Source organism: Eleutherodactylus coqui, chromosome 7, assembly GCF_035609145.1.
Source record: "Eleutherodactylus coqui strain aEleCoq1 chromosome 7, aEleCoq1.hap1, whole genome shotgun sequence".
Taxonomy (NCBI): domain Eukaryota; kingdom Metazoa; phylum Chordata; class Amphibia; order Anura; family Eleutherodactylidae; genus Eleutherodactylus; species Eleutherodactylus coqui.
The window spans coordinates 95,129,121-95,156,141 of NC_089843.1; the positions used below are offsets into that span (position 1 = coordinate 95,129,121).

General features: G+C 45.5%; 1 protein-coding gene across 2 annotated transcripts; it reads right to left on the reverse strand.

Moving 5' to 3' along the window:
• Positions 1–4,492: 4,492 nt before the first annotated feature.
• FRG1 (FSHD region gene 1) lies at positions 4,493–26,713 on the reverse strand. 2 transcript variants are annotated; one of them, XM_066573408.1, is made up of 10 exons: positions 26,633–26,713; positions 24,084–24,179; positions 22,948–23,015; positions 20,836–20,958; positions 18,351–18,408; positions 18,134–18,248; positions 16,037–16,141; positions 12,106–12,197; positions 6,501–6,611; positions 4,493–4,656 (listed from the first exon to the last, which is right to left on the reverse strand). In XM_066573408.1, exons 2-10 carry the CDS (start codon positions 24,143–24,145, stop codon positions 4,620–4,622), a joined length of 771 nt encoding a protein of 256 aa, XP_066429505.1. In that variant the 5' UTR covers positions 24,146–24,179; positions 26,633–26,713; the 3' UTR covers positions 4,493–4,619. The 2 variants fall into 2 exon arrangements, with proteins under 2 accessions (XP_066429505.1, XP_066429507.1); XM_066573410.1 differs by lacking the exon at positions 26,633–26,713 and adding an exon at positions 26,509–26,619.
• Between the last annotated feature and the right edge of the window lie 308 nt (positions 26,714–27,021).

The following is a 27,021-nucleotide window of genomic DNA, read 5'->3' on the forward strand; positions in this document are numbered from 1 at the left end:
TTGGTCAACATCTCTACTTGTCTACTTTGTCAGGCTTCCACCTGCCCTGGGAACCCATTCCAATGGTGACAGAAAGAGCCTCCTTCCTTTGTCATCTGCTTACATGCTGCAGTTCCTATTGATTGTGGCATGTAAGGGGTTAAACTGTTAGAATCTGAGGTTTCTCCTCTCTTGGCAGTAAGAGCAAGCGCCTGGCTGTCAGTTAAGCCACCGCCTTAAACATATGCAGGTTTAAAGCCCATTAGTGAGGTCAGCAAAAAGGTGTATTGGCCGTCAATAAGGGGTTAAACATACCGTAGGAGTTGAGGAGAAGAATAAAACTGTTCACACTAGCATTATTACTTCAACTCTTAGTGGAGCCATGTCAGCTACAGTATGGCAGATCAATTGTGTAGCGGATGCCATGGACTCATCGTTGGGTACAAACACTTGGGTGGTAACCAGTTTGTCCCTTATGGTGGTAACATGGAATCCAACTGTCCTTCTCAAACTGTATTGATCCACCCATGTCTCAAAAGCCCACAAAGAATAGAAACGATGTCAGCATCCCCAATGGGGTCTATATTGATCCAAGAACAGTGGATTGGGGGGGACTAATGAACAAACCACTGGGGATGCTGACAAGGTCTAAAGGATACTGCTCTCTCCTGGTTCTCCTCCTACCTCTCTGACCGCTCTTTCAGTGTTTCCTTTGCTGGTTCTATCTCTGCTCCACTTCCTCTCGCTGTCGGGGTACCCCAGGGCTCGGTCCTTGGTCCCCTTCTTTTCTCTATCTATACTGCCCCAATTGGACAAACCATCCACAGATTCGGCCTCCAATACCATCTCTATGCTGACGACACCCAACTATACACCTCCTCTCGTGAGATCTCTGGACCATTCCTCCAAAATATCACCGACTGTCTGTCCGCTGTCTCTAACACTATGTCCTCCCTTTTTCTCAAATTAAACCTCTCTAAAACTGACCTCCTTGTCTTTCCACCTTCTAACCGACCTCCCCTCAACATCTCCATTCCAGTGTCTGGCACCATCATAACCCCCCGACGGCATGCCCGATGCCTTGGGGTCACACTGGACTCTGACCTCTCCTTTGCCCCCATATCCAATCTCTGGCCCAAACATGCCACATGCACCTCAGAAATATTGCTAAAATACGTCCGTTCCTAACCACGGACACGCTAAAGACGCTCGTGGTTGCGCTCATCCACTCCCGGCTTGACTACTGCAACTCGCTACTCATCGGCCTCCCCCGCTCTAGACTCGCTCCGCTCCAATCCATACTAAATGCAGCAGCTAGACTCATTTTTCTATCCAGTCGTTATTCAGACGCCTCTGCATTATGCCAGTCGCTGCATTGGCTGCCCATCCACTGCAGAACTAAATTTAAACTCCTCTACCTCACTCACAAAGCTCTGCATGGCGCTGCACCACCATACATTGCCTCCCTACTGTCAGTATACCACCCAGCGCGCTCACTCCGATCAGATAACACCCTCAGACTAAACACCCCTGTAATACGAACCTCACATGCTCGCCTACAGGACTTCACTAGAGCAGCACCCATCCTCTGGAATGCTCTACCCCAAGGCATGCGGACAATTCCCGATGCACGAAATTTCAGACGTGCCTTAAAAACGCACCTCTTCAGGGAAGCATACCAAATCTCCTGACCTAGTCCCTCGCCCCTCCCTATGGTGCTCCACCCTGTTTGCCTTCTGATAAATGATCTGTACATAATATTTCCTATTGCCTGTGTTCCCCACCCCCTGCACCTCCTGTACCACCCTCAACCCATTTGTGTCTAACCCAATGTATCTCACATTGTAATTGTTCTATTGTTTTGCATTTATCCATGCCTGAAAGCGCTGCGGAATAAGTTGGCGCTATACAAATAAAGATTATTATTATTATTATAAGGCTTCTATTCTGTATCGTAGGATATGTCCGTTTTATGCAACAAGAATAGCTCTGCAGACTGGGAAAAATACTCTAATAGCCTGAACAGTCTTTTACCTTGTGACCTCTCTTCCACTTGATTTGGTTTGTAACTATACACTGACATGCCGAAAGTCATGGGACAGAAACTAATATCATGTAGGACTCCCAGTAGCTTGGCAAAGTGCAGCAACTTGATGTAGCATTGATTCCACATGTGAACAGAAGACGTCTGGAGGAATGCTGAGTCATGCAGTCTCGATAGCCTCCCACAGATCTGTGGTATCCCTAGGTGCAGGATCCGGTGTTGCTAATGGACCCCTCTACCACATCCCATAAATGTTCAATTGGACAGATGTTGGGTGAATGTGCAACCTACACCATCCATAGGAACTCTCCAGAATGTTCTTCAAACCAATTCTAATCAATTTGGGCCTGATGGCATGGTGCATTATCCTACTGGAATATTCCACCATTGTGAGGGTATATAAAGTCCATGAAGGGCAGCAAATAGCCACAAAGCAGTGAAACATAGTGGTCAATGATGTGTTTAGATGGACCCAACCCGTGGCATGAGAATAGACGCCACATCAGTATGGAACCACCACCAGCCTGACAGTACCTGGTTGACAACTGGGCTCCATAGTTTCATAGGGTCTGTGCCACACACAAAAAAATACCATCACGCAGAAACAATTTGTACCATACTTTGACAGTCCATGCCACATTTCCAGTCCTCCAGGGTCTAGTTAGTAGCCTCATGTGCCCATGTGAGGTGTTGTATCCAGTGTCATGGTGGTAACAGGTACTCTGGTGGGTCTTCTGCTGCGATATCCCATGGAAGCTGATACGTAACACTGTGGATTGAGGAACGTTAAATGCCTAAAGAACGTCAGAAATGGAATGTCCCATCTGTCTGGCACCCACTATCATGCCTCATTCGAAGTATGATAATTCACTTTGCCGTGCCATGAGCATGCTGGCCAGTGTTCAACCTTACAAGATAACACCTCACAAATTATACAGGCATAGGCCTTCCCAAGCCGTCACTTCATAATCCATTGACATACTTCTATCCCAGGACCTTTAGCACATCCATGTAATGACCTTGTATAAACACACAGAGAAGATATTGGGTGTTTTAGGTTAGAGCTCCACAGCAGAATGGAGTCATCAATGATTGGCAGTAACAGTGTAGCACTACTGCGACTTGCTAGACAGTGCAATATTTCCCAGCAAAGAAATAAAACTTGTAAACTCTTTTTACCCGAACGCTTGCAACATTGGGAAACATTGAAGTTGCCCCAGATTTGTGACAATACTGCATTTAATATGAATCAGTAGTGACTCCGTGTCACCTTAAGGCCTCCTTTACATAAACGTGCGGTGACATCGTATTCTGTACCAATCTGCCATAGGCTGCCATGTTGACGCTCACACATATTGCACGAAATACATGCGCAATAAAGATCGCATGTTCTATCTTGGCGTGAATTACGCACGCATACACGCCAAGATAGTGCATGGTGATCGGTGTCCTGTGGCAAGTATGCAATGGCATTGTGTACTTGCTGCATGCAACACGACTGTCACACATGTGTGGCACGCTGCGAATTATGCTCATGTGAAGCCGCCCTAAAGCTCTGTTTACATCACATTTGAAGCCTATGCATGTGTCAGGAGATTCTCCTGTATACCTCTGACAAAAGGCTGATTTGCTAATAGGCTGTCATTGTGGCAAAAATAATCTATTTTAAAAACTTCTGTATATTGTGTAATAACCTATTTTTTTTTACTACATACACACCGTGCTCTTCCATACCGCAGCAAAAAAAATAAATAGAAATAAGAAAAAGGTATATTGATGTACACCAAGCCAGAGGGATGCCAAAAGGACCCTCTTTTTCCCTATGGATATATTGAGCATATGTGCCGGGAGGTTTTCCTGGCATAAACTCCCAACGAAGTCCCCAAACGTGATGTCAGCACAGCCTAAGGACCTTCTACACGGAATGATTACCACTAAAGGAAAAAAAATAAAATCATCAGATGGTGTGAGCTTGGCCGGTCATCATTCAGTGTAAACATTGCTAATGATTGACCGCTAAACAAGAACTGGTTTGCTTTTCATTCATGGTTCATTTTACACAGGCATAAAAATCATATAGTTGTATGTAACACTGATGGTTTAGTCGTTCACACTCATCGGTACTGTGAATGGGAAGACTACACGAGGGAGCGAATGAAAAGTAACAGATTTATCTGCCGGTATAAACTGTCTGAACGAGTGAACATTGTTATTGTCTGTTCGTGTGAACGATTCATCGCTCCATATAGAAGGAGTCTAACCAATGGAATGATATTGTTGGTGGGTGATTGTTCACCAGTGACGTGGATCTACCTGGATCCATACAATACAGAAGCTCCAGCAGGAATAAAAGTAAAGAAAACCAATGAGAGTGAATGGGTCGATCATCTATAACCTGTGGCCCTCTACTTACACATTCAGTGGGGGTCAGATGTTCGTCCAGTCCTACAAGTTATCACATAAAGTCAGTTTTTTAAATAAAACCTTTAATGCACCATACAGTTACTTTGGAAAACAATACTACAATAAAGTGAAGAAGAAAAAAAAAATCCGCTGATGTTCTGCACTCCGGCACGGACATGTAGGTCAGTTGTCTTCACTTGCAGTATCGATCTGCTTTTAATTTTGATCTCCTGTAAGAGCAGAAAAAAGGTGATATTTATGTGAGGCTGATAAACTATCCCAGTAGTAGATGTACTATTGTTATATAGGTGGTACTATTTACAGTACTGATGTCCCCAAGGTCATACTCCATCCATAGTGATGCCATCGCCTGACGTGCTACAGGCAACAAGTCAACAAGCCCAACTGGTAAGGTTATGTTAACCTTCCGTAAAGCCCCATTTACCCGACAGAGACCAAATGAGTATATATGTCAGTATACCTTCTTTAACCATATTAAAAGCGCAATCTGCTGAGCTTTTCTATACAAAAAGATATATATGATCTATGATACTGTTTTTTTTCTCCTTTTTAGCATTGGAGCCCATTGCATACAGTATCATGCTCTGGAGGTATACCCCAGAAACTACTCAAGACGTATACCTCCTATAGAAGGCTCGAGTGCAGTGTGACCATACGTTTACTGCAGAGTTGGTTTTATTTTTTACTGTTTGGCTAGGTTTTCAGATTTTTATATCCCCAAAAAACTTGTTATAGGTGTCTAGTGAAAATATTCTAATAGATGGATCATCTTTCAAATATATCCCAGTGATCTGCCATTCGGACATGCATCCTAGTACATTCCATCCCACGGAACTACACTGCAATGTCATATTAACAACCAAGTGTGAACATTTAGCTTTGAAGCCCGGAGTATTAAATAAGCTAGGAAGACAATTTTGCAGGGAAATGGTAATGAGCTACTTAAAGCAAAGAGCAGATAAATCATTAGGACTTGGTAAAAGTCAGACAGGCATATAATAGTGCGGGCCCGCCATCACCGCTGGAGTTATTTCATCTATGACTACAGACAGAAGTACTTCTTGAAGACAGAGGTAGTGTGTCCATCTTCCAAGATGGTCTAGTACCGTGGGGATGGCAGGTGAAATCAGGTCACATCACATTTACGCTATGTCTGCCTGCATTCAGTAAAACTAATTATTATTAGGAGGTTTTTCTAATCCGAGTAGGCAAGTGGGGAACGCTGTGCCTGAAAGGAAAATGTCCAGGTTTTAACCCTTTCCAATCCAATGTCGGGCCTGCCCCGACATCATAATTTCCCTCCACAGCTCCGATGTCGGGGCAGGCCCGACACTGCAGTGCAGGAGTGCATCTGCACCCGATCATCAGACACATCGGGTGCAGATACACCTCTGCACTGGTCCTCATCGAGAACCCCCTCAATTAGCGCTATGTAATGCAGGAGATTCCGGCCGGCGATCATGTGACTGCCGGTGTCACCTGATCCCCAGCGGTCACATGAACGCCGAGCCGGGAGTCTGCACCGTGGAGGGGCCTGCTTACCTGTCCGGCATCTTCCGCATTCTCCCTTCTGTCTCCTGGCTCGGTGATAATGTGACCGCTGGGTGCCACCTGACCCCAGCGGTCACATGATCGTCGAGCCGGGAGGCAGAGGGAGAATGTAGAAGATGCCGGACAGGTGAGCAGGCCCACCCACGGTGCAGTGAGCATCTGCACCCTCCTGAACCCTGTCAGTTCAGGAGGGTGCAGAGAAATGTATTTTTTCTCATCCATTCTCCCCAGCTCCAAATTTATTTGGAGCTGGGGAAAATGAATGAGAAAAAATAATTGGATTGGAAAGGGTTAATGTAAATGTAATAATGAAGCGTTTTGTGTTTTACTTCTGCATCATTCTCCAGATTCCTGCTTGCTCCCAGTGTGAAAGGGAACATCCACGACTACGAGCAACAGCCGAAGACCCGACCTGCTCAAATCCCCCAATGCTAAAATCCATACATGGATGCCTGGTATATTTTCACAGTAGTATAAAAACCTTTGCTATCCCATCATTCACCTGTCCAGGAGTGCTTCATGGAAAACACCATCCTTTCTGGCCTTTTTGAGATCTTTGTGATCTTCTTTGCTGACTTTAATGTTCCGGTCCTGAAAACTTTGAAATTTTTTGCTGCAAAATAATGAAAAAGTGCATAAAGTGAATCTCCGGCATTTACAAATACTATTCCAGTCCAAAACACAGAAACCAATAGTTCAGTACTGGGGAAATAACCATCTTTTGCTCTCAGCCACTTGGATGTAAAATTGCCCTTCTCCAGTATAGTGACATTGTGGCTGACACCTGAGGGGGAACAGTATGGCTGTCTGACACCTTATAAGAGGAGGGATGGAGGGAGGAAGAGCACTGTGACTGACACTTCTTTAACCCCTTATCACCAAAGACTTTTAAAAGGAAGCTGCAGCTTGCATGTCACTTAGTGCAAGCCACCATACTATTAGGGCACAGTAATGGCACGGGCTTAGGAGCTATGCCAACACTTGCAAGTGTCGACCGTATTGTGTAACTGACACGCCGCTCTTACTGCTGGGAACTGAAAAACAAAAAAACAAAACAAAAAACAAGCCTTCTTTCACTTCTTTATTTTCTCTGCAAAAAGTATGCATCTGGCATCCCTGCATCTATAACAACCTGGTCAATATAATGAAGGTGTTCTCCATCCGGCACGGTGAAGACTTGTGCATTTAAAAGAATAAATGAATAAAAATGTAGAAAGCGACTCCAACATACTGTTTATGTTCATTCCACCTCCACACAAAGAGGGATCAAAAAGCTGTGTGTACCTCAAAATGTTATCGATGAATAGTACAACTCATCCCCCCCACCCCAAAAAACAAGTCCAGTAATAGACAGCCCCCATCCCTCAGTAATTAGCAGCCCCTCCCCCTGTAATAAGTAGCCCCCCCTGTAATAAGTAGCCCCCTCCCCAGTAATAAGCAGTCCCCCCCCCAGTAATAAGCAGTCCCCCCCCCAGTAATAAGCAGGTCCCCCCCAGTAATAGGCAGGTCCCCCCCAGTAATAGGCAGCCCCCCCCCAAGTAATAGGCAGCCCCCCCCCCCCCAAGTAATAGACAACCCCCACCCCCCCAGTAATAAGCAGCCCCTTCCCCTGTAATAAGTAGCCCCCCCCCGTAATAAGCAGCCCCACCAGTAAGCAATCCCCCCAGTAATAGGCAGCCCCCCCAGTAATAGGCAGCCCCTTCCCCTGTAATAGGTAGCCCCCCCCAGTAATAAGCAGCCCCCCCCAGTAAGCAACACCCCCAGAAATAAGCAGGTCCCCCCAGTAATGAGCAGGTCCCCTCAGCCAGTAATAAGCAGGTCCCCCCAGTAATAGGCAGCCCCTTCCCCTGTAATAAGTAGTCCCCACCCCCGCAGTAATAACCAGCCCCCCCAGTAATAGGCAACCCCTTCCCCTGTAATAAGTAGCCTCCCCCCCACCCCCAGTAATAATCAGCCCCCCCCAGTAATAAGCAGGTGCCCCCAGTAATAAGCAGGTCCCCCAGTAGTAAGTAGCCCCCCACCCCCCCAGTAATAAGCAGGTCCCCTCCAGTAATAAGCAGCCCCCCAGTAGTAAGTAGCCCCTCACCCCCCCAGTAATAGGCAGCCCCCCCAGTAATAGGCAGCCCCTTCCCATGTAATAAGTAGCCCCCACCCCCCAGTAATAACCAGCCCCCCCAGTAATAGGCAGCCTCTTCCCCTGTAATAAGTAGCCCCCAACCCCCAGTAATAGGCAGCCCCCCCAGTAATAGGCAGCCCCTTCCCCTGTAATAAGTAGCCCCCACCCCCCAGTAATAACCAGCCCCCCCAGTAATAGGCAGCCCCTTCCCCTGTAATAAGTAGCCCCCACCCCCACCAATAGGCAGCCCCCCCGTAATAGGCAGTCCCCCCATAATATGCAGCCCCCCCAGTAATAGGCAGCCCCCCAACCCATATACTTACTTCCTCCCTGCTGTCGCTCTCTGTCTGCTTGCCCTGACGTCAGTGTGCAGCCATGAACCCTTTCTCCTCGAGTCCTCTCCTGCGGAACTAATGAGCAGGGGACTCGGATCCTGGCTGCACAGACGCAGTGTGTGCGCCGGGATCAGCGCGATTAGCAGCAGGGAGCTGCGGCGCCCCCGCTGGTAATCGCCGACGCGGGCCACATAGCACAAGGCAGCGGGCCGGATTCGGCCCGCAGGCCTTGTTTTTAGAGCAAAAGTTCCCCGCGGTGCCGCGGACCGGCGCTCAACGGCCCGGGCCGCGGACCGGCGGTTGGGGACCCCTGCCTTAGAGTGCGTTCACATGTCACCAATTAGCTGCATATTTTGTTGCAGATCTGCAGCAGATTTCACCCTTTCAAATCTGCAGATCTGTACCAAATCTGTGACAAAATTTGCAACAAATTAGCTACATGTGAACACACCCTTAAGTAAAAAAAAAATGTTGAGCAAGTGATACGAGAGTGAAACAGGGTTACTGCAGAGAAGCAAGACTGAGTAGGAGACACTACCTAGGAACATTTACTGAGGTGGACTGGACACAGAAAGCTTTTTCAACAGAAACAGCAGGTGGCGCTATTTTAACAGTAATATCTGGGAATAGAATCATCATTAAATAAATGTAAATACAACAAAAATGTTTAATTATGGGCTGGATGTGAGGATGCACAATGGGTAGATTACTATTCAAAATGTGGCAGTTTCCTGGCACAGATTGCGCCAAGTTACATGTTCTCCGCCACATTTACTATGTGTCTTTAGAAACTTTTTCCACCTCATCTAAAAAATGGGCATGCAACTTACAAAATTTTTCCAAAGAACTGAATGTGGGTATATAACAAACAAAGTAATTTTACACTGTATGCTATAGGGCTGAATTTGCTGCGGAGTCCGGAGGCGGAATCCCACTTCGTACTGCGCAATGCAAATCCGTCCGTGGACAGGCGCCCGAAGTTTGCACTGCCCAACTTTTAGACAGTATTAGTAATTGAGGCCAGACATTTTTGTGTGGAACCACCTCTTTAAAGGGCTGACCTCACAGTCTTTTAAATACATTTTTTTTGTTAACAAGTGATTAAAAATGAGGAAGATCCCTTAGTGGGTAACTATAAAAGTCCATAATCCAGGATGAAGGTATTTGTGCTAACAGCCGTCACCGGGCGCTCACAAATCTTATTATAAATCTGTATTGTGTGAGGAATGCAAGCGCACATCATTAATGTCAAATATGCAGACATGATTTAGCAGCGGCATCCTGGTGGTAATGCTTTATAAGGGATAACATCAGCTACAATCCTGCAGGTAATGATCACCGCGATGAAACCCTCAGGACTACACAATACAGCCAGGCAGCAGGTTCTGTGTGCGCCATTACTCACATGGAATGTTCTCTGAAGGTCGTCCTGGAGCACCAGCTGCCGGGAGTCTAAAGCTTCTGAAGGCCTTTTACTGACACTAGTTCTTCCTCCGTCTTAATGACAGGACCCACATCCACTGCCAGCTCCTATCGCTCACAGACCTCTAGAGGGTTTCTTCTATTTCAGCATTTTCCTAATATAGTTATTATCAGAATCGCTCTCATTACAAGCTAGAGCGACCGGATGATAACCTGCCATCAGCGGAAGGAGACATGCAACAGTCTGCTAAGAGAACATACATTGCCATAACAAGGGCTTTTCTTCTGGTGCATAACACCTCCAGGGTAAAGGTAGGGACTTCATCATCATCATCATCATCATCATCATCCTGCCTTATAATTGGAGAAATTCTCTTATTACAGTAGGGGTTCTCCGAAAAAAACACTACAAAACATGACATATAGGGAAATAATGGTTTCTCATTGTATAGTGAAAGGTTCTGTAATACAGATGAGCCAGCATACTCGCTAAGGACAATTGCTTGATCTAGCATTGACCTTAGCGAGTACCTGCCTGCTCGGGAGCAAAGATTCACCTGCCGGCGGCGGGCGGGGAGCGGCTGGGGAGAGCGGGGAGGAACGGAGACAGAGGGGAGATCTCTCTCTCCCTCTCCCCCCTGCTCATGGCCGCAACTCACCTGTCACCCGCACCAGCAGCCGAACCTTTTCTTCCGAGCGGGGAGATACTCGCTAAGGACAATGCTCAATCGAGCAATTGTCCTTAGCGAGTATGCTGGCTCATCTCTATTCTGTAACTTTCTAATACACGTTGTGCCTCAGTACCTCGCCGTTTTCAACATCCTGTTTTTTGCCAGTTCATTTAAATCTTTTTGTTCAAGCTTTTACCACTGCAGTAAGTTTTGGGCTTTATGTTGCAGCAATTTTTACCCCCCATTTTCTCATCTTTGACTTCCAAGAGCTGTGACTATTATTTTTCCGTCAAGCTTAAGGGGTTGCACCAGGATCATAAGTTATCTCTATCCATAGAACAGGGCATAGCTTGCTCACCACTGAGCTCCCCATCGATCCCAAGGTTGGGGGGGCCCATTTTCACCATCCTCCTCACTGTGGGCTCGCTGCACCCCCCGACTCCATTGTAAAGAGGAGACTGAATGGAGCGTTGGTCAAGCAAGCACTCCATTTGCTCTCAGTGGAACTGCGGAGATAGAGCAGCAGGCAATCCGGTATTTCCATCAGCCCCATTGAAATTAACATAGCATGGACCGTGCATGCTCGGCCAGTGCTTCATTCACTGTGACATCACTATGGGCAAGAAGCTACCCCGCAGTGACACGTAGATGGGAACACGGGACCCTTATTCTCAAGATTGGTGGGGATCTCAGCAGTAAGACCCTTTGCTGCGTATGTTAAATCCCATAGCCTATTTTGGCGTATAATATTCACAGAAATAAGACATGCTGCAGGTTTTCTTCAGCGCTGCATTACGCTGGTAAGGGACGATATCATCCTCACATGAAACCCCTGGATGCGAGGCATTTCAATGCGAAAACAGCCTCGCATCACTGCAGGGAATCATTTCATCCCCGTCGTGGCTGAAGGAATTTCCCCACCGCTTCTGAAGGGATTCCCCACGAGGCTAAAGGAATCCCGCGGCGCAGCTGTCACAGATGCGGCAGGGGATCACAATGTTCTTCCATAGCCTTCAATGGAGGCGGCACTGCTGCCACCGGCCCCATTGAAAGCAATAGGTGATATCGCAAAAAGAAAGGACATGCAGCAAATTTTTTTTACCACGCAGCATCGCAGTAATGAAAACATCGTAAATGAGAATGACATCATTAAAAATCATTGGCTTCATATCCATGCGTTTCACTCACGCATCGCGAGAAAATTGCACGATTTTCTCACCAATGTGAAGGCCCCCTCACTCACCTGAAAAAAATAAAATAAAACCAGGTGGGAGTGACCCAATAGAAATCAATGGTTCTGTAGCACCACATAGTACGCAGGCGACATACACCACTCAGAGCGAGTCCTGCGTTTGCAGTCCAGTCTGAACAGGACCATTACAAAGACTGGTAGAACTGTATTTACTTCTCAGATGAGAGCAGCATTAGCTCTCAATGGGTTTTCAATCTCCAGTTATAAACAGGAATCCTCTCGTACCCTGAGAGTAAACAGATCTTGAAAAGAATGAAGAATTTCCAGTATTTTCCTAACACTTGTATGAGCACACGTTGCATCTTACTCACACATAATTGAGTTCACATTGTTTCACATTGCCTCTATCTTCATCGGGTAAGTCGTCTTTTCTCTGTGATTCTCTCTCTGTACTGCATCGGATCTGCAAGAGGAAAAGAACATAAAAAGTATAGGTTATAAAAAGTACTCGGGCCTTATGGTACGTGGCTTACTGTAAATTCTAGGAGAAGGGCTTAGGGCAGGGAGGCACAACCTTCTCTGGTGAGAGGGCTACATTGTCAGAATATGTAACTTCCAATGGCAGCAATTACATTTTAAAGGGGTTTTCCAGGGAGAATACTATTGATGGCTTAACCTCAAGAAAGATCATCAATAGTGGATCGGCTGGAGTCCGTCACTCAGGAACCCGGCTGATTGGGTACCCGCTGTACACGTTGCAACACAGGGGTATGGAGCGGAAGCTGCTGCTCTGATCCATGTATCGGCTAGTGCTTGTAATTGTAAGCGTAGCTCCCATTGATTTTAATTAGCTGTGCCTGCAGTTACAAGCTCCAACCTCTACAGAGGGTTTGGAGCAGCAGCTTCTGCTCCGTATCCGTGTATTGTGCGCTTGATCAGCTAGGGTCTTGAGTGGTGGATAACAGACCTAAGGATAGATCATCAATAGTATTTCCCTGGAAAAGCCCTTTCAAATTGTTTCATCTGAGACATTTATGGCATGTTGACAGTATATGCATTAAGCATCTGATAGGTGAGAACGCCACCAAAAACTCCTATTTATGTACCCTTTGCCAGCGCCATCTAACCTTATCTCCCTAAAAAAAAAACCCTCCTACGTGTTGTCCACCTCAGATGGCTGACATGCATTTTTGTCCCATGGAAGGCACAGGACAGAAAGAAAATCTCCCTACAGAAACAAAATATCACATACACGGTGAGTGGACACCTAATTGATTATTAACCCCCTAATGCTGAAGGGCATACAGTTACGTCCTGCAGCTTCGGGGTATATATGAAAAGAGATCGTGGCCTGTCTCGCTTCATACATCGCGACTGCCGGTTGTTTTTTACAGCTGACACCCGCCCGCAAGAGCTCCGATAAGCCAGCGGCTCATCGGAAGCCCAGGAAGCACTCCGATGAGCCGCACACCTTATCGGAGCTGTTAACCCTTTAAATGCCACTGCCAATTCTGACAGCGGCATTTAAATCCCCCGACTGATGTCCCGGGGTCCTGTACAGCCCCAACAATGAGATCGCGGGTTGCCGTGAGGGTGTCATGACAGTCAGGGGATTTCTGAAAGCCCCTAGGGCTGTCATATGGCATGGCTTGATAGGCATTCTGCTATTAAGCCATGCCTGTAGCATGGATTGATAGACTGCCTGTAAGATTGCAGTATAATGTAATGCTATGGCATTACATAATACTGCAGGAGCGATCAAAGGGGACCAAAAAAAAGAAAAAACTACAAATAAGTTTAAAAAAGTTTTGCTAATTATTAAAAGAGTAATAAAAGTTTTTAAAACCCCCATTTGCCATATTTATAATTAAAAATCTAAATAATAAAACAAAAATACATATTTGGTATCGCTGAGTCCGTAAAAGTACAATCTATCAAAGTAATGCATTAATTACCCCACGTCAGGAAAAAAAAAAAAGACCGCCAGGTCTTTACGGTCAACCCCTCTCCAATAAAAAACAAATGTCATAAAAAGCAATCAAAAATTGTATGTACTCCAGAATGGTACCAACATAAACTAAATGAGCCCTTGTACAACTGTGTGGACGAAAAAATAAAGTTATTGCGGTCAGAAGATGGCGACAGAAAATAATTTAAAAAAATTAAGTATCTTTGGAAAAAAATACAAGCAGTACAGCAAAAAAAATATATATATATATAAATTTGGCAGCGTAGTAATCGTACTGACCCATAGAATGAAATTATCATGTCATTATTGTTGCAGTGTGCGCGCTGTAGAAACAAGACGCACTGAAAGATGGTGAAATGTCGTTTTTTTTCCCATTTAATTCTAATTAGAACTTTTCAAACGTTTTTCAGTACATTATATGGTACATTAAATAGCACCATTGAAAAATACAACTCGTCCTGCAAAAAACAAGCCCTCATACAGGGACGTCGATGGGTGAATAAAAAAGTTATGATTTTTTTAAAAGGGGGGAGGAAAAAAACAAAAATGGGAAAAAAAAAAGTGCCATATCCTTAAAGGGGTTGTCCCGCGGCAGCAAGTGGGTCTATACACTTCTGTATGGCCATAATAATGCACTTTGTAATATACATTGTGCATTAATTATGAGCCATACAGAAGTTATAAAAAGTTTTTCACTTACCTGCTCCGTTGCTGGCGTCCCCGTCTCCATGGTTGCCGTCTAATGGCCAAATTAGACGCGCTTGCGCAGTCCGGGTCTTCTGCTGTTCTCTATGGGGCTCCGTGTAGCTCCGCCCCGTCACGTGCCGATTCCAGCCAATCAGGAGGCTGGAATCGGCAATGGACTGCACAGAAGAGCTGCGGTCCACGGAGGGAGCAGACCCCGGCGGCCATCTTCAACCGGTAAGTATAGAAGTCTCCGAAGCGCGGGGATTCAGGTAAGCGCTGTGCTGTTTTTTTTTTAAGTCCCTGCATCGGGGTTGTCTCGCGCCGAACGGGGGGGGTGTTGAAAAAAAAACAAAAAACGTTTCGGCGCGGGACAACCCCTTTAAGGGGTTAAAATTCGATCAGAAATGCTTCCCATAAGGCCTTATGCACACAGACGGATTTCCGTGGCGTTTCACTGCAGCTATTAGGTTTTATTGAACCTAATAGCTCAATGTACACGCTGCGGAATTCCGCAGCATGAAATTACCTGCAGCATGTGCTATTTGCCGCGGGTATACGCGCGGACGGCTCCCATTGTAGTCGATGGAAGCCGTCTGTCACGCTACACTTCCGCTGTAGCACAGCAGAAGTATAGCGTAAATACGCGCTCCGCCCACTGCCGAGCACGTCATATGACACTGCCGGTGGGTCATGTGACACCGCCGCCGCATCATATGACACTGCCGGCGCGTCATGCGCTGTACTGAGTATGCGCGCCAGAGCGTCATGCGGGACTTCGCGCAGCGGATCCAGAGGCAAGTATAGGGTCTTTGGAAGGGGGGGGGGCCGCGACAGACTCCACTGCGGTATTCCGCTTGCGGAGCCCGTCACGGCCGTGTGCATAAGGCCTAACTGTAAATCACAGAGGTGAGAAAAACAACAAAGACATTATTCACTGAAAAAGCCAAAAATGTAATACCTGAAAGTCTGCAAAGCAGACACAGTCGCCACAGGCACGATCGCCATAAGGCAGGCACAATCGCCATCGGCACAATCGCCGTAGGGCAGGCGCAATGGCCATAAGCCCCAAAGATATGCAGTCAGCCAGACAATATAGTGTGGAGGAGCAACTTGTTCATTGCAGACTAATATACTATACCAAAGATGCCAGCCATAGATGGATGGTGACCCACCATACAGGATATAAACCCTCACTGGTATAACAGCGGGTTGCCCTGTATCTCTAAAGTGGGCCACATTGGCTGACATCTTGGGCTCCCCCAACAACTAGCAAACTGCATACAAAAATACTAATGCATACTAATAAAATGCGGGTGTTGGTACTGCATTTTGGCCATTTTGTCTGGCTGACAACATATCTTTAGGGCTTATGGCCATTGTACCTGCCCTACGGCGATTGTGCCTGCCCTATGGCGATCGTGCCTATGGCAACCATGTCTGCTTTGCAGACTTTCAGGTATTACATTTTTGGCTTTTTCAGTGAATAAGGCCTAACTGTAGGACTAGTTCTGAAAATAAACAGCAGAAAATGCATTACACACAGCCCATAAGCAGATTATACACCTCATTTCATTTCCTAAAATAGATGCTTTTCGTAGGAAGGTAAATTTCAGAAAGTATAAGTAAATGGCATGGAGCCCAAATACCTTTATCATCTCTGCTTCACCCGCCGTCTTACTGTGTGCTACCAAGTCATCTTCTTCACTGCAGCCAATAAAACAGCTGTTCGATGCCAGCAAGGCCATCTTCCCCTGAAAGTCAACAGATAGCATTAATATACTGAAAATGAGTTATTTAAAATGACTAGTATCATTAGAATAGGAGCTGTGCACAGTACCTGCCGGATGTTGTACGACTGTCTCAGCAACTACACCGCCCAGTGCAATGTGTCAGATGGGACGTCAGAGCATGCCTGGACAACCCCTTTAATATATCTTTACAGGGCTTGGAGCTTTGTATTTCTGATCTAGAGCTTCAAATCTACTGCGTACACTTAAATGTAGAAGAGAATATCATGGCTGCCTTCAGCCACCACTAGAGGGAGCTGAAGAGTTTACTGCCTACTGTTATACATTGACCTCATTCATAAGACTGTATGCAGTAATCTCTCCCCAAATGGGTGTAACAGGCAGCCAGCATATTATCTTTTATTACTATAGCTATGAGGATTTGGAGCTACAGAAATACAGAACACTAAAAGCTATACATAAACACTGAGTAGCCATTTTATTAACCATTTATTACTTATACTTAATTTTACTCATTTATATAGTGAATACATATTCCGCAGTGATGTACAGAGATCGTCATCAGTTCGGTTTCTCCTAGACAGCAATAGAATGCAAACAAGTCATCTACTGTTCTGCCCATCCGTGGTAAGGAGTGATGACCCGTGCTTCAGGACACATTGGTTAGAGCACCAGTGTTGTATTACGCTACAGTCTGCTTGATTACGCACCGCATGTTCATCAGAATGATGCTTTGCATAGCCTAAACAGAGGTGTCTGTGGAGCCAAGTACCCATAACTTAAAGTTTGCCTTGATGGTCACATGTGAATTTAATCACATTGTGAGCTAAGAACATTCATTTTTACACCATTATTAAGTGTGTAGGAGTCGCTTATGCCCACAGGATCCTTTCTTGCTGGATGTTTTCCTTGATCAGACCCTTCTCTTTGTATACCGATACACGAGAAAACCCATAAGGTTGTCTGTTTTTGAAATCCTGACCCCGGCTATTCAGCGCCGACTGCTTGTTCTTTCCATTCTAATGTGGATTCACACTGAAACTGATCACAGGTCTAGTTCCCTCACAGAGAAGCTCCAATCACGAAAGGGCAAGTGTCCCTAGTAAAGTGGCTATTAAATGTGTTCTGAAATTAATCAGAACAGAATTTTGGACCTACAAATGACACATTGACAAGTTGGAGATTTTCTTTAACCCCTTGAGCATCAGATGAATCTGGGTCTTCTGAGGCTGCAGTCCTTGGGCGGTACAGGGGGTTCAGACTTGCTTGATGATGAAGAAGATAATGCAAGAAAAGTGGGCTCATTCTCACTAACCGAGTCCGACTCCGACGCAATTATAGTGTAATCCTTCTCCACAATAAACCTTCTATGGGCCATACTATAGATATATAGATTTATTATGCACCCAAATGGGCCGTAACTCTACACTGACTGACACTCTGATCACACTTTACTAACTACACCAATATACTGATCACACTACACCAATATACTGATCACACTACACCAATATACTGATCACACTACACCAATATACTGATCACACTACACCAATATACTGATCACACTACACTAATATACTGATCACACTATACTAATATACTAATCACACTACACTACATTAACAACGATCCTTGTCATTTTTCTTTTTTTCACAGACTGTTCTTCCTCTCCACCCACCAATAACACACTGTGGTGGTTAGAGAAAGAGCTTGCACTGTAAATAGTGCAAACTCGGGCTGCTGCGCTCTAATTGGTCAGTCAGTGCTGACTGACCAATCACAGCGATCGCTGCGGTACGATCACTATGATAGGTCCTCCAGCGACAAGTAGCGATACAGTGATGTCGCAAATACCATCGTGGCAACACTTTAATCACAGGACATAAGTTTACATCTTGTTGCTCTAAGTACCATGCACTTATGATGTAAACGTACGTCCTCTGCATTAAGGATCAGAAGCATTGCAGATTTAAAATAAAAGCTAGAGCTTACATCTTGAAACACCGGCTCCCACTGCTCCCGAGCACCAATTGCATCTGCACGACCAATGACTAGGCCATCGGAGTTTATTCCCAGGTACTTCCCATAGCCAGACTTCAGCGCAATCCTTCAAAGGAATGAGGTATTATGAGCACATATATAAAGTACACCGTAATAAAGTGCTGTATACATAGCTATAGGATTCGACTGTCACATAAAGTGTTATCACCTTGAGTCTGATAGCTTAATAGCTGTGAACTGCTCTGGTGGATCCGGACCTTCATTATCTGGAAGGAAAAACAGAAACACTTATTCAATTCAAAAGGTGATGACTGCATCATTTACAGCAAATCCATTCTTATTGATTTCAGAACGCTGAAAAAAGAACCCCCACCAAATACTGGCATTCAAGTACACCTAAATAAAAGATGTGCTCATACGCCAGGCGTAAACCAAGACATTCTGGAATAGGACGCGCTGAATTTATTAGAAGGTGCATGCCTCTTAATGCATTTGGTTAATTTGCCTGTGCACCAGACTCTGATATCTGACAGCCTCAAATGAGTCCACAGTGCAGTCAGGCAGCAAGCAGGATTCTCTGCTGCACAGCCAGAGACATAACCAGTGGAAAGAGAGAGATTGTGATCCTGCTGTATAGAGCTCTGGTGAGACCTTATCTAGAATACTGTGTTCAGTTCTGCACGCCTCATCTACAGAAAGATATTGATAAAATAGAATGAGTCCAAAAACGGGCTACAGAAATGGTGAAAGGTCTCAAGAACAAAACTTAACAAGAGAGGCTTAAAGCAGAGGTGTAACTTGAAGCTACTGGGCCCCAATGCAAAATCTGTAACAGGGCCCCCAACTATGCTTTATTTATAGTACTGGGCTACCTATATGGAGAGGAGAGGCCTTATGAGCCCCCTAAGGCTCCTGGGCCTGGGTGTAACCGCATCCCCTGCATCCCCTATAGTTACGGCCCTGGCTTAAAGAACTTAATTTGTATAGCCTGGAGAGAAGGGAGAGGAGGGACATAATGGAAACCTTTATATGTGTTACAGGAGGAGAGAAGGGAGAGGGGGGACATGATGGAAACCTATATATATGTAACAGAAGGAGAGAAGGGAGAGGTGGGATATGATGGAAACCTTTATATATGTAACAGGAGGAGAGAAGGGAGAGGTGGGATATGATGGAAACCTTTATATATGTAACAGGAGGAGAGAAGGGAGAGGGGGACATGATGGAAACCTTTATATATGTAACAGGAGGAGAGAAGGGAGAGGTGGAATATGATGGAAACCTTTATATGTGTTACAGGAGGAGAGAAGGGAGAGGGGGGACATGATGGAAACCTTTATATATGTTACAGAAGGAGAGAAGGGAGAGGGGGGACATGGTGGAAACCTTTATATATGTAACAGAAGGAGAGAAGGGAGAGGTGGGATATGATGGAAACCTTTATATGTGTTACAGGAGGAGAGAAGGGAGAGGGGGGACATGGTGGAAACCTTTATATATGTAACAGAAGGAGAGAAGGGAGAGGAGGGATATGATGGAAACCTTTATATATGTAACAGAAGGAGAGAAGGGAGAGGTGGGATATGATGGAAACTTTTATATATGTTACAGGAGGAGAGAAGGGAGAGGTGGGATATGATGGAAACCTTTATATATGTAACAGGAGGAGAGAAGGGAGAGGTGGAATATGATGGAAACCTTTATATGTGTTACAGGAGGAGAGAAGGGAGAGGGGGGACATGGTGGAAACCTTTATATATGTTACAGCAGGAGAGAAGGGAGAGGGGGACATGACGGAAACCTTTATATATGTTACAGGAGGAGAGATGGGGGACATGATGGAGACCTTTATATATGTTACAGGAGGAGAGAAGGGAGAGGAGGGATATGATGGAAACCTTTATATATGTTACAGGAGCACAGAAGGGTGAGGGGGACATGATGGAAACCTTTATATATGTTTCAGGAGGAGAGAAGGGAGAGGAGGGATATGATGGAGACCTTTATATATGTTACAGGAGGAGAGATGGGGACATGATGGAAACCTTCATATATGTTATTGGAAGGAAGAATGGAGAGGGGAGACATGATGCAAACCTTTATATAGGTTCTTGAAATGGAGAAGGAAGAGGGGGGCATGATGGAAACCTTTATATATGATACATGAAGGAACAAGGAAGAGGGGAGACATGATGGAAACCTTTACATATATGTTACAAGAAGGAAGAGGGGGACATGATGGAAACCTTTATATATGTTGCAGGAAGGAAGAGGAGGGACATGATGGAAACCGTTATATATGTTACAGGAGGAGAGAAGGGAGAGGGGAGACATGATGGAAGCCTTTATATATGTTATTGGTTACACAGAAAATATGGTTTTACGTGGGTAACCATTTAATAAGGTTCCATGCCAAGTCCACCAGAAACACTTGTTCACAACTCTCAACTTTAGGAAATAAAGTGTCAAGAATCCCAGCATGAGGTCAACTACCCTAGCAGAGCCTAGCAAAGGGAAAAGCTTATTGGGACCACTCCTTCAACTTTGGTTAGAGTAATGTGATATACATGTTGTTCATAACGGAGGCCACAGGCATGATAGACACTAGGCATTGTGAATGATATAGAGAGCTTATTGACTGATAGACTCGAAGAAGAATGCCGCAAGACCAAAGCAGTCTCCTGAATACTCACCCTTATGTGGGGCTCCGATAGTAAACAGACCAGTGTCCAGTGCATGGATGTAAGCTCCTTTGTCCAGTTCAATAGCCACCGTCCCTGAAATGTCACCAAGGCATTTGACCACCCACCAGTTTCCTGAAATAAGTGATGCAGAATAATAATATAAAACATCGCTTAACAACAAGCAGCATAGTCTTGTGGGTGAATACAGTACAATGCAGAAGAGATAATCATGCAAGCTGTAAGGAAGTGCCCAAAAATATGCTGGTATTCTCCATGAATGTGAATGGGGGTTACCATATAGCACAGTATCTAGCTGAAAGGTCAGAAAAGTGAAAAATGTCTCATCATAGAACAACCTAATAAAATGTGCCTCCATGTAAAATATGCATTATTTGACAGAAAAAAAGTTGTAATTTAACCCTTTGCAATCCAATTTTGCATTCAGGGTTTCCTAGGCGGCTTTCTCTTTCTGCCGTTATACAATGGCGCCATCTGCTGGCTAGAGCCAGTACTGCGGTATGTGACATGCCGGCGAGGCCCCCTGACAACAGGGCGGCCAGTAATCTACAGTAAGAATACCCTGCTGGACGTCCTCTGACATTGGAGCTGTACAGCCTTCAATCAGAATGTCTGAAGACGTCAGACAGTGGATTGGAAAGGGTTAGAACTTAAGATACGTTTACAGGAACGACTGTCGGCCGACTAATTGCTTGAAATAGTGAATTCAAAAGATAGTTGTTCAATGTTAGCACAGCCAGCGACAGGGTGACCAGCGATAAGTCGCTAGTTGTTTCATTTCAGCTTACCCCAAAAAATAAAAAGTAGTCACTGGTTGATCAAACAACGTGTGGTGTAAAAATCACAATCATTGGTTTTTGACCGACTTGTGAAAGAATTTACATTGAGTTCCCCTCTATGAGCAATATCTCATCAAACAACTAATCAACAATCATCGCTTTGTGAAAAATCAAACTAATGACATTCGCACGCTGCAACAACGTTTCTGAAACAATATCTAGACGACAGTTGCCAGACAAGCTCTTTGAAGGATTTGCTAGTGAACGGCATTCTGCATCTTGCCATATACTAGGACACATGTAAAACTGCAGAAGCCAAGCGGTGCCCAATTTCTAATAAAACCCTATTGCAAAAAATACTTTCCAGCCAAAAATACATGTATTTAAGTAAAAAAAAAAAAAAAATATACTGCTATAGGTGTCAATCATTTAAAGGAGATGTCCCGCGCCGAAACGGGTTTTTTTTTTTTTCAACCCCCCCCCCCCGTTCGGCGCGAGACAACCCCGATGCAGGGAAGTAAAGGAAGCTTACCGGAGCGCTTACCTTAATCCCCGCGCTCCGGTGACTTCAATACTTACCGCTGAAGATGGCCGCCGGGATCCTCTGTCTTCGTGGACCGCAGCTCTTCTGTGCGGTCCACTGCCGATTCCAGCCTCCTGATTGGCTGGAATCGGCACGTGACGGGGCGGAGCTACACGGAGCCGCTCTCTGGCACGAGCGGCTCCATAGAAGACTACAGAAGACCCGGACTGCGCAAGCGCGGCTAATTTGGCCATCGGAGGCCGAAAATTAGTCGGCACCATGGAGACGAGGACGCTAGCAACGGAGCAGGTAAGTATAAAACTTTTTATAACTTCTGTATGGCTCATAATTAATGCACAATGTATATTACAAAGTGCATTATTATGGCCATACAGAAGTGCTTAACCCCACTTGCTGCCTCGGGACAACCCCTTTAAGGAGTTCATTACAGGATTCTGTCTTGATCCCTTCTACTAACTCTTGTTTCTCAGCTTGGTGCTTTAATGTAACTCTATTATGCATTGATGGGAAATCAATTTGCTTGTGTGTACAATAGGAGCTTAACCCCATATGTGCTGCATAGGAAGGTTGTAATGGCTTTCCTATGTCAGCCATACAATGTGCAGGTGGAAAAGTGCTTCACATCATCCCAATAAGACATGGAAAATATACCTAAAAGTGTAGTCACCCTTCATGTGTTTCAGCAGCGGATGATGGAGGGGGATGTGAATGCTACCAGTGTGTCTTATACAGACTACAATAATCCTTTCAGGATATGGATTCTAATTAAAAGTCACTCACCAACAATGTCCAGGGTGTCTTCGTTAGATTCGTCTCTTTTCCTCTTATTGCTTTTATGCTTTTTCTTGCTGAAAATAAATGATTATTTTAGCTCCAAGTCCAATGAATGTTGTAGATCAGGGATAGGAGGTGAATGATACTTGTCCCTGTGTCAGTACTGCAGTGCACACATTACCCAGCATGTGTCAAATACTACGTAGGGAAAGTGTTATGAAGAAAAGGGACAATAAATAATGCACTTAATAATGCATTTTTCTTCAGTTTCATTCGTTTTTTTTTTTTTTATATAAAGTAAAGACTAACTAAATTTTCAAGATTTTCAGAAGCAGTCGAGGTCTTCATCACTGCTGTTTGCAGCCACTTTGAGCTCTATGAATTCAGTTTTCCATGTATATTTTCCTATCTTTTGCTGCCCTGCTGTTGTCAATCACCTTACAGGTCCCAAGCAGCCATTCTACCCATACTGTACTGGCTGGGACTTCCTCTCCCACACTTCCCTTGCTGCCTTCTACAGCCTTGCTCCAATCAGCTGCAAGGCAGACTCTGAATGGCCACCCCTCTGTTGCATCTAGTAACTAGCAGTGTCCCTACGTCTGTTTTACTAGAGAAGTCAAATTACTAACAACAGGCAGTGGATTGCAAAGGTGCTGGAAGGGAGAACCCTAGTGGCATCCACTTTGATTTTCACTGACAAAACAAAAAAAAAAAAATTATGTAAGTATATTACTAGAGTTGAGCGAACATACTCTGCCGAGCTTGATGCTCATTCGAGTATTAGCGTACTCGATGGTGCTCATTACCTTGGTTGCCTGAAAACAGCACCCAGAATGGGGGGAATGGAGGGGCCACTGAAAAAGAACATCTACAGGTATTATATCCCCTCCACCCTCCGATCCAGGGACAGAATTTTGTCGCAAAACCAAAGGGTGTCTTTCAGCTACAATAATACACATATATTATACAATACTAGAATGATATAAGTTATCGGCCGACATACAGTAAAATGAACTTCATCAAACTGTTCTGAAAACCCCACAAAACAACTTGAGTTACAATCATTTGGTTATTGATGCAGTTTTTTGTGAATTTTTGCAGTTTTTTACCATGAAGCATGTACAGGTGACTCGCCATCTTACCTTTTGTCCTTCATCCCCTTCAGCACCAGCTTGGTGGATTTTACACCCGAATATTCAGCCATGCTGACAATAGTGACGCCAGGAAACTTATGAGAACTGGTGGAGAGAACAGAAACAATAACAGTTCTAGGTAGAATAGTCAGAAGACTTAAACCTCCGCAGGTGAGCGCCGACACACAATAATTCTATCCGCACAGTGTCCACTCCTTATAGAGGTAAAGAAGTCCTATGAGTGTCGTCTGGCAATCTGAAAAGCTTTATTAAAAGGGGTTTCCCACTATCTAAAACTGCTCCACAGCCACTCTGTACTTCCTGGTTGCTGCTGAGCAGGTCATGTGACTGCTGCAGCCAATCACTAGCTATAGAGTCACTGCTCTAGCCAGAGAATTTAAAAAAAAAGTGCACAAAATCTCATTGATTTTGAGGCTAAATCTGCAGGTTTTGCTACATATTTACACGTGCCCATTAATTTCAATGAGTATTTCGGTGCCTAATCCACACCAAGATGGGACATAACGGAAAGTCATGTGGAAAGTACGCATCAGTGAATGAAGCCGTTGCAATCACTGGTCTCCATTCACTGCGTAGTGACACTTGTGTGAACGATCCTCATACAGTAGGGGTGTCACCTGAATAACAAGGAGTTATATATGAAGGAGTCGGGAAATCTGAGGAGTCGAAGGTTTAGCTTGCCGACCCGCCAGCCCTGGGTAGCCCAGTACAGGGGAGGGGGACACATTTCTTTGTAGCTCCTTAGAAAGTTTCATTCAGCTTTGAGCCTAAAGGCCCATTTACATGGGATGATTATCAATCAGAGTTGTACCCCACCTCCCGCAGGGGTTTAAATGAAAGTGGTCCCATGTAAATGAATGCAGAAACTGAATGAGAGTTGCTCAGCCGTTCAGTTTCAGCATGCTTGAAAACTGAACCTCTAGCCGCTCAGTGTAAACGGCAGTCATTCAGTTCTGACCGACTGTCTGCTTACTGTGAATGGAGGCGGGTGGAGGGAGAACGCTCCCCGGCTGCTCCACCTCCATGCCGGCAGCGCTTTCAGCTATGCCAGCGATGCTCTCTCCTGTAACAGCGCAAGAGCGAGCTTCACTGGGACGAGTGTTGGACATCATTTGCTCAATAGCTCAACCCGTGTAAATAAGGCTTTAGGCTACTTTCATACAGCTGAGAGAATTGCGCGAGATCTCACACTTATATGAGCCCCGTTCCTTTAAATGGGGTCATATATATATATGGGTGATTTTTTTCCCCACATCGCAGGAAAGAAAAAATAAATAAATAAAACTGCAGCATGTCCCGTCTTTGGGAATTCCCTCGGAACGTCTCACCCATTGTTTTCAATGGGGCCGGCGAATACATTGCACGGCATGCGGGTGCGATGTACGGTTTCCCATTGAAAACAATTGCTATTCCTCCATTGATGCCAGGTGCTTTTAACACAATGGGGACATCGCAATATCAGGACGGGTTTCACAGCCCAATATTGCGCTCCCCGTTAGCCTAAGAGTATTTTTACACGGGTGGAAGGAGTCCGCCAGGGCGCACCGCAAAACACAAGGTCTAACCGCGGATTTTGCTGTGGAATTGGAAGCAGATTAAAGGGGTTGTCTGAGTCATGTAAAGGCCAGCTCACCCGGTCCCGCAGGGTATAATATAACGGAGCACCTGATACTCACCACTCCGAGCCTCTGCTGTGTTTACAGGCTTCCTGGGATATCCTGTACACCTGCCGCTGCAGCCAATGACAGGGATTATCGCTGAGCGCTGTCATTGGCTGCAGCAGCATGTCTGGAGATGGCTCCGGCTGACTGCAGCCTATACAGATGAGGTCAGCAGGGAGCTGCCGGTGGGGTACGAGCGGGGAGCATGTGCTATGTTATTTTACAGCTAGGGGGACCCATTGAGATGGCAATACATAACCCAGACATCCCCTTTAAGGGCGAACCTCACTGTCTTTTGTTGCACCCGTTTTGTGTACAGACTCCATTGTGTCCTGACCTGACCGCGGGGCTCCAGACCCGAACGCGGAGCATCACACATACATATGATCCCCCACGTTTGGTCCCGGCAGCCCTGCGGATTTTGGTGCGTCCAACATAGAGCCTATTGTGCTCCATGGTCGCAGATATACCCGCAGCCCATACACATCTACATTGTGTACGGGCTGCGGGTACCCGCGGCATCGCTAAGCAACAGTGCGGTAAGCGTAAACATACAAACAAGGGGCAGGACCGCCTGTGTGAGTGCTCGCCATACTCAGGGGCATGGCCAGCCTCACTGCAGGCCTCCGCATGCTCAGAAGGGCCCCGCAGACATTCACCCAGCAACAGAAGCCCCCACTAGTAACACCCCCCACCAGGAGGACGGTCCTGTCTGCTCTGGGTGCCCCATACTGTGTGTGTAATGTACATACTAGTCAGGGATCCCCAGCTGCACACAGTATATACAGAGAACAGAAGGGTTACTACTAGGTGACCAGCTGAGCGGCTCTACAGCAGATTACAGTAACGCAGCGGACACATATACACAGCACTCACCTACTTCCGGAACTGCTGCCGCATCACATCACACAGCGGAAGTTTCCCTGGGAAAGCAGCTGATGGAAGGACAACTATGAGATAACCCTGGAAAGAACGAGCCGCGGCTCACTGAACGTCCAGCTACAGAGCGCCCTCTAGTGGCACTACTAGCAAACTGCTGCTTAGAAAGACGCAGTCGTCTCTAGATCTGGACTGGTGCTCTGTAGCTGAGAGCAGAGCGATCATCGCAGAGCAGGGGGGCGCGATGAGACGTGCGTGGAGTTTTAGTACATCGTTGTACGTAGTGGTAATAGAAGCACATCTGTGTAATGTTACTCTTGTGTAATAATACTACCTTCATTGGTGATCCAGAATAAGTATCACATTTAGTATATTTTAGTTCTACG